The sequence below is a fragment of the Zea mays genome, chromosome 1, assembly GCF_902167145.1.
Source record: "Zea mays cultivar B73 chromosome 1, Zm-B73-REFERENCE-NAM-5.0, whole genome shotgun sequence".
NCBI lineage: Eukaryota > Viridiplantae > Streptophyta > Magnoliopsida > Poales > Poaceae > Zea > Zea mays.
In genome coordinates this window covers 227,876,630-227,885,093 of record NC_050096.1, presented here as the reverse complement: position 1 = coordinate 227,885,093, position 8,464 = coordinate 227,876,630, and the positions used below count along the sequence as shown (strand labels likewise).

The 8,464-nt window shown below is 46.5% G+C and overlaps 1 protein-coding gene across 2 annotated transcripts; it reads right to left on the bottom strand.

The window, feature by feature from the left end:
• Positions 1-6,547: 6,547 nt before the first annotated feature.
• LOC100272715 (uncharacterized) lies at positions 6,548-7,662 on the bottom strand. Of its 2 annotated transcripts, NM_001158760.2 has the most exons (3): positions 7,480-7,648; positions 7,125-7,338; positions 6,548-6,937 (listed from the first exon to the last, which is right to left on the bottom strand). In NM_001158760.2, the coding sequence occupies exons 1-3, from the start codon at positions 7,583-7,585 to the stop codon at positions 6,901-6,903; spliced, it is 357 nt and encodes a 118-aa protein (NP_001152232.2). In that variant the 5' UTR covers positions 7,586-7,648; the 3' UTR covers positions 6,548-6,900. The 2 variants fall into 2 exon arrangements, with proteins under 2 accessions (NP_001152232.2, NP_001352238.1); NM_001365309.1 differs by lacking the exon at positions 7,125-7,338 and having other exon boundaries at positions 6,575-6,937; positions 7,480-7,662.
• Positions 7,663-8,464: the final 802 nt, after the last annotated feature.

Sequence of the window (8,464 nt, the reverse complement as noted above, 5' to 3'; positions counted from 1 at the left end):
CTTAGAGCACTCACAACGCTCCAGCTCATATAGTTTCTACTAGGTGACTGCCCGTGCGTTGCAACGGGAACATATAATATCATGGTAATTTAGGATGTGTTTGGATGGATGAACGAGGAAGGATGAAGAGGGATGGGGTGGGATCATTCTAACTCCACCCATGTTTGGTTTAGAGGTCCAGAGTCAGGGTCAAGGAATATTCTTCAAAAATAGTGGATAGGGCCATCCCTCAAAAAATAAGGGACGGAGTCAACCCAGGGTTGATCCCATCCGATCCCTCGTTGACACCGAACCAAACACATCCTTATGTACCCGGTCGCACGACTGATTGACCCACCTGCCCCGAGCGCTCCTTGATCCTCATCCGTGCTCGCCAAGCACGAAACCCAAGACGGCAACGCCATAGCCTATAGCCCATCTAGCTCGCGAACCAGGTGGCGCAGCAGGCGGGCTGGCAGTGCCTCAGGGCAGACTGCATGGAGCTACGGTCCCGCGCCATGAAGCTCGCCGAGCTCCTGCGGCATCCGGCGCGGGTCGAGCTGTACGAGCGCCCCGCCGCGCGTCATGGCCGACACGGACACAGCCTGACCCATATAGCTTACACGGCCCACTCTGGCCCATATCGCTTACATGTTCGTCTTCGTCTTGCTGGCTCCGTTTGTCTAGAGCTTCTTTTGTCAGCGTCTGTTCGTCTTGTGGTTTGGTGCTGACCCCACCGCTTAAAATGCAGCTTGTCCCCAAGCTGAACCAACAAGGATAGCGTCAACGCCACTGCGACCCTCTTCCATGCCCAGAAACCATTAAATGGATAGTGTCCTCAATCATGTTAGATAGTCCAGGAACTGCAGGCAGGCTTCCTGCAATGGCCTTTTTGGCGTACTAAATTTTTGGCTTTGGCTCAGCAAGTACCACCACCACAACAGAATTGCAAGTGATGTCTTCAGACAGTTGAAATTTAATACATATGACACCGAAGATCCTTGATAACTGCATGCAATAACTTGACTACTTGTTACTTGCACTGTGATCAGTGTCACCAATGGTCTCACCAACACGGATCTCATTTTACCATTGATAAAAGTATGTGAAGATCCGGAGTCAAGGAGCGCCACAATATCGTGTTGGTGTATCTGTCCATGCAGTCGCAATGTGGTGACAGCATCTGTTCCTGACCATGCTGCTGCCGACAGCGCCATCATGAGTTTCTTCATGGTTTCTGGCATCACATGTGCACCTTCATCCAAAGACAACAAATCCCAGCCCTCTTCGATGGCGTGTAGGAATTTAGCCTTCAACGCATTGGTCAGGTTGCGTACAAACTCCAGTTGACAACAATTCACCAAGGAAGTATCCAGCCCGGCCCAGATGTTGCTGTCAGGAAAATGGTCTCGATGGGAGGTTGCCGAGAGTAACAACAGTTCCACTATTGGCACAGTAAGAAATTTAAACTTGGCTGAAAACTGGCATCCCGATATATTCCAGGTGGTTACTGGTAACTGATGTTGGCATGAGAGTGTTTTCATAGTGGCCACCCTGACGGACAACGCCGGCTCCAATGATTGAACGCTGGTCAAGACTGATTGCAAGGATCCAGAGTCGACCAACATCAAGAGTGCATGTTGCTTAAGTTGGCCCTTGAGACAAAGGGTAGTTCCTGCAGCATAACCAGTCCAAGCAGTAACAACAATTGACATCCATAGATGTTCAGAAGGCTCGGGCACCACTTTTGTCAGCTCTTCCTCAATCAGGAGGTCCCAAACTTCTTCAATGGCATGAAGCTGAATGGTACCAGCACATTTGTGACCATGGAAAATGATTGTATACTGTGGACTACAATAATTCCAATAGACAAGCCCTTCCACTCGCCATCTGTGACCCAACTTGAAGCTCAATGGACCAGTAATCTTCATTGACATCCAGAATTCCCAAACAGGTGGAGGCCATGGTGGAAGCCTTCGAGTGGGTACGGTGTTAAGACCCTCGTCGTCGTCCTCGGGCACCCAGAACCCGCACGCTCTGTCAATGTCGCCCCATTCTTTCTCCAGCCCCCACTCCTGGAACCTGTGCGCCATCTGCTGGTACGGCGTGTCTGGGTGCTGCTCGGAGACGCACCCCTGGGCGAGGATAAATCCGGGCAACTCAAGATCCAGCGGGCAACTCAACCCAGAAAACACGAGATAAATCCGAGCAACTCAAAGCAGTGAGAAAGAGATCGAGCGAGAGACCTCTCATGGAATCGGCGCGACGGGGAGTGGGGTGGCTGCAGATCCAGCGGGGAGGGCGGCGCCCATGCACAGACAACAGCGCGCGTCCGTTACAGCTAGCACGGAGAAGCTACGGGACGCGCTTCCACTTCCGCTCGCTTCCACCCCGTCCATACCACCGCCCTGCCCGCACCTCGCCGCGCACCGCCTGTCCTCGCGCCCGCTGCGCTTCCTCCGCCGCTGCCTGCGCGTGCGCCCGCTCGGCCGCCCCGAGATCCGGCAGGTCTGGCGACCGAGGCCGAGGCCGCCGCGCCGGAGGTGTGCCTGGCCCGGCAGATGCCCGCGGAGGCTAGTGGGGCTGGCGACCAAGGCCGAGGTCGCCACGCCGGATGTGCGCCTGGCCCGACACACGCCCGTGGAGAACTCCATGACGAAGCTGGTGAACGGTGCTGGACCACCACCTTATTGTCCTCCTCGCGACGGGGGGGGGGGGGGGGCGCGGGGGGAGCGAGGCGAGGCGGGCCCCTGGCGGCGCCTGCAGGTAGGGGGAAGGGAGGCAGGGGAGCGCTCGGCACTGAGGGCTGATAGAACTCACCGGCGGGTGGATTGTGGAGTGCGGGTGGAGATTGCGGCGTTCGTGGCGGGGATCGCGGCGGGGTAGTTAGGCGTGTGCGCGGGGGAGCCGCGGGAGTCAGGGGAGAGCGGGGGCAGTCTACAGATGAGTCTTAATAGTTGTACAGATAGAATTTATTAGACTATCATTTAGCTTTTTATGATGTGGCAAAAGATTTATTGTGAAAGAGAAGAACCGGTTTCTCCCTTGAAAAACGAAGCCTACTCTCGCACCAAGACGCATGGAAACGACCAAAATAGCGTTGAGCCCCGTCGGTGGTTTCCATCCTCGTTTTCTTCCCCTTCCCCAAGAGAAACGAAGTCTGCTTTTTTGTAAAGTCATTAAATGTATTCTTTGCATAGAAACTGTTTTAAACCATTTGCATTGAGAAGATTAGTTTCTATAAGTGGTTCCTTGACTAGGTGACAGCTATGGAAACCACTGAGCAGTTTCTGGGATATGAGTGCTCTTACCAGTTCAAACATTGTATCAGATCAGCTCAAGATCGTACCGTGGATTATTTCGATATGGTTCATGTCTGATCCATTCTAAATACCGGATAATGTTAGAGCAAGATATAATCTTAGTTAAATTTGGAGTTTTATGAGGACTTTAAAAATATATAATTTCTTGAACGATAGAGTAAACCAACGGACCCTTTAAATATTATCTATAAATATTCAAAACACCTATACATGTGTTTGTATTAAAATATAAATTTACAATTCACGTGTTTCTCTTTTTAATGCTGACATGAGATAAGAATACAATATAATACTAGTAGATTTTTTTTGTCCACGAGACGTGATATCGAGCAACTTTTAGAAAGTGCTAGCATATGAGCTGAAATGCTAGTAAAATAAATAAACAGAAGGAGCGAGCATTTACACTTTGCTGATACGCTTGCATGGTCGGCATTGGCCAAGAAAAATAGCTCTTCCCCAGCACTGCGGTTAATCCCCTCCTATCTTGGACATGCCATATCCATCGATGCACGAGAGGACGGCGAGGCATTGGAGCATCGGGAACCGAACGACAGGGTGTTGGAGCGGTGCTAAGGCTCGAGAGGGGCGACGGTAGGAGAGAACGAGTAGACTCGGCAACAATACCTAGCGATCTCGACGGGACGGCGAGCAGAATACAATAGCGAGCAAGAAAAGAGAGTCAGTTGGATCGGATTTTGATCCTGGTTTTTCTATTTTTATATATACTAATCAATTTAGCTAGACTTTTAAAGTTGCTATTAGGTTGGCCCGTGAGTGTGTTTGGTTTGGCTTTGATTTTTTTCTAAAAAAAAAAGCCAAACAAAGGGTTGGATCTAGAAACCAGTTTTTTCTAAAAGCTAACTTTTTTATAGTGCAAAACTTAAAGCACTTGTGGATTTGCTTTTAACGACTTTTAAATGTAACTGTGAATATATATGTAGAAGAACTTTTAGCGATTTTTTGTGGTTTCCACCAAACATTTTTTAGTTTTTTAACAGTTCACAGCTAGCTCACAACTCACAACAACTTTTTTCACAGCCACAACCCAACCAAACAGAAGATATGTTCGGTCGGTATTTTTGGGTTTTAGGTAAAAAGTTATGGTTTGTGCCTAGCTTATAGAATAGTAACATTATTCACTCATGATGGTCTCCATGACATAGGGCCAATGAATTGTTGATCACAAGCCTAAAAGTCCCCAAATACCCAGCAAAGTTAATTCCACTTATTACACATATGAGATTTCCATGTATATGAAATGAAACAAGTGTAAGTACAATTTTACTTAACAACCATAACATGGGGATATGAAGCTCAAAAGGTTTTAACATGGATCTCTACATGCTCGTCTATGGTAGAATTGTTGAGTCCATTGATGAGTATATTAAAATGGGAAAAGATTGGCCTTAGAATGCTTCAACATTTTTGCAAGGATGTCACTTTATGTTTTTGGCGAGGAGTATAATCATCGTCCCACTATTGGTGATCTTATGTGACTATTAACTAAAGTGGAAGAGAGAATTTCTTAGTATGGTAGAAATTATACCTGCATGCATTGAAGTGGAGAAATTGTAATATTAGATGGAGGCGACAATTTAAAAAGAGGAACATTAGATTTTCAACTAGAATGCTCTAGATGGTTGCCTCATATGACTTATGGATTTGGTATGCTTTTTTATAGCGAGGTTGGACAATAGCATCAAAGTGTTCAACTAGTGGTTGTTGCTCACTGGCGTGCCCAATGGAGAAGCACCAAAGTGAACTTCACGATGAATAGACATGAGTACAACTAAGGGTACTACCTCGCCAATGGTATCTACTCTCGATGGTCGATGTTTGTGAAGAGCATTCTCCTCTTATAGACTGAAGCAACATATGTTTGCTCCATGATAGAAGGGCAAACAGAAGGACGTAGAGAAAGCATTTGGGTCCTTGAGGCTCGCTTCCATATTATCGCTAGCTCATATTGTTCTTTTTCTCACCAACTGATCATGCATGCATGTATCTTCTGTACAACATGATTATTGAGGATGGACATAGATGATCATACGATGTTGATGGCTACAATATAGTCGAGTCCTTTGTTGCTGCGACAACCATCACTCTCGAAGCATCAATGGGTTTTGCAGCCATCGTTCAACATAAGGTCATAAACCATGCTAGTGCGGTCCATAATCAAATCCAAAATAGTTTGAAAAAGCATATCTAGGATCTACACCATGAAAATTAGATTTACACCATAAAAGTTAGATTTTATTTATAAATTATGTAGATTTTGTTGAAGTAATATAAAACTTAATTGTTTTAAAATTATATAAATTTTAGTTGTTTAATTACATACTCTGATTCCTCCTACGTTATATTTCATTTTAAATAAAAATCTGTAAAAGGAAAAACTGGTGTGGCATTAAGGTGACCGTAGACTAAATAAAGGATGTACCTTAGGGCTTGTTTGATTCCACGAGGATTGGAGAAGATTGAGGGGCATGTAATCTCGGGATTATATGGTCTTCAATTCCCTTCAATATTCATACAACTAAGAGTGGTAATGAGCTCTAGATTTTACACTACAAATTTTAAGAATCGAATCGGATTAGAATTATGTTTTATTCCTATTCATTTGTGACTAAAATTAATTAAGACCTCTAACTTATTATGAATTTTTTTGATCATGATATATTGCCATCCCTATATACAACTAAACAAGCTCTTAGGACTGATTTAGTGGATACAACTAAACAAGCTCTAACTTATTATTTAAAATATTGTTGTAGATAAGAATGGATAATGATCATGACCGATAGTGCGATTGTCGGTAAAGATCACCTACACTTGATCCGACTTGGCTATCGAGGTGACATAGCACAGCCTGCCGGATCTGATTGAATCTTGACACGGGTGCCCCAGTGCGGTCAAAAATGGCGAGTCACGCACAAGCCCAACACGGCAGCTTGACGACGACGTGGCAACCATTTGTAAGATTGTTAGTTCGGTTAGGAGCAAATCCTGGGTTCCGATCCGTTAACCATCACGGTGCACTACGCTGTGATACACGCGGTAAATCTCGCATTCCCGTCCAGGCCATTCATGGAACGATTCAATACGTACTGTAAATTTGTCTAATGATCTGTATTGTTTGTTTATTTAAACCAACAGGGGGCGAGCGAGGAGTTCCTTGACCAAGTCCGTGCAAATTAAAGTCGTTGCTGTTATCCATGTCCTCAGCGCCGGGCCGGGGCCGGTGATTATGCATCAAGATTAAGGAAACTGAATTGGAAGTAGCAGAGCACGTAGTAGCAGTACTGACATTACATTCATTACGCGCTGGCAAAACATGCATATGGAGAAAAGATAGTACAGTACTACACATACCAACTAGTCACTCACTACTATATACTAGGAGTGACGGCACATATATCACTCACTCCATAACATAGGTCAAATTAAACGGCGGAGACACCAGCAGAACAAGAACAACAATACACAAACACAAGTATATATATAGTGATGACTAGCTATAATAGAGCATGCGTGCGTTTTAGATAACCACAAGGACCAGCAAACATGGCCTCTTCACTGTCCATCCATCTCGCCCGATCTAGCGGTGGTTGCTCCTGGTCTCGTCGCTGTAGAGCCTGAGAAATTATTACACACATGAAAAACTGATTTTTTTTAAAAAAAAAATAAAATCGAACCATTCGCGTGGTTCTTGCTCAATTAGTTTGGTCCTGGATCTGCTGCTGCTGTCCTGTTTGAGCACGCAGACCACGCACGTAGCTAGGCTGGGCAAGAGATGGAGACGACGGAGACGGTGCTGCTCACCAGTCGTAGACGGTGGGGGAGTTGGGCTGCGGCCGGTCGAAGAGGTTGGCGCCCATGCCCTTGGTGGCCAGGTTGCTCCCCGGGTGGAAGACGCTGCGCCACACGTTGCCGGCGCCGCGCGGCGTCGTCGACGACGACGACGACGACGGCGTCACCGGCGTCGTCGGGGTCGACGGCATCGACTGCGCCCGCTTGTAGCTGCCGCCGTCCGCGTCTTTAATTTACACATATTATTGTTAGTTAGAGTGGAGAGATCCATTCATTAATTTCCTACTGTTATTAGTTGCTTGCCGCTGGTACTTGTTCGACTCCATCCCGATCCCCGACACGATCAGCAGTATAGCTCAGTAAGTACCTTTGTTGATGACGAGCGGGCGGGCGGTGGTGGCCTTGCGGAGCTTCTCGAGGCCCGTCTCCGGGCGAGGCCCGGCCACCACGTCGTCCCACAGCTTGTCCAGCATCTTCTAATTCGCTCGCCGCTTTCGACCTCACAAAACCACCAGGATGAACGGATCTAGAGCAACCGTCAGTAGCACCGCGGGCACAAGAGCAGCGAGCTCATGGGCCTCTCTTAAATCACGGAGGGGACGGCTGTCGGGGAACCGGCGAGGTGAACGTACCACCGCCAAGGGCGCGGTGAGAGGGATGCGTTCAGCCGGTGGCCTGGAATTTCAGCTGGGGCGCGCGGTGAGCGGACCTCCTCTGCAGGTCCGTCTGAGACCACCCAGCGATGACGCAGCAAAGTAGATAAGAATGGAACCCTTTTTTTAATCAAACCAAAAAAAAAAAAGCGGACTGGCGCCGGGCCCCGTATCTCTGGCCTTGGATACTTGCTGAACTGGATGGATCCATCAGGCGACACAGGCCAAGATATTATCCTACACCCAGGCCCCAACCCAATCCAATCAGACAGATGGGGTCGCGTCGGAAGACGAATTGGCTCGCCCATTCCCCTCGAAGCCCGCCACGCGTCCCTCCTTTCCAGCGCCATCCATGGCGAACGCAATACACACTTCTAAAAATATCTGTATGTACTGCTACCTAGGGCTATATTAATAATTATACTATATATTATTATCAGTATTTATCTATCACAATATTTCTAAAGATAAATTCTAAACATTTGAATTATAAGATTAATTTGGCATTTGAAAATAAATATACATAGAATTTAATGCTAATCTTTAGTTATATTGTTAAGCATATTATAAAAAAAACAAGAATAAAGTTTTGTATAGATTTTTTTTTGCATTTGCTAAAAAAGGTGAAAATCATCTAAATCTAAATTTGTATCCAAATTCAAATTTTATATATGTCAGTTGAGAAGATACAATACAATA

Coding starts and splice junctions, on each gene's coding strand:
- LOC100272715 (NM_001158760.2), bottom strand. CDS start 7,585: ATGCTGGACAAGCTGTGGGACGACGTGGTGGCCGGGCCTCGCCCGGAG. Junction 7,339..7,479: donor CCCGCTCGTCATCAACAAAG/GTACTTACTGAG, acceptor TGTAAATTAAAG/ACGCGGACGGCGGCAGCTAC. Junction 6,938..7,124: donor TCCCCCACCGTCTACGACTG/GTGAGCAGCACC, acceptor ATAATTTCTCAG/GCTCTACAGCGACGAGACCA.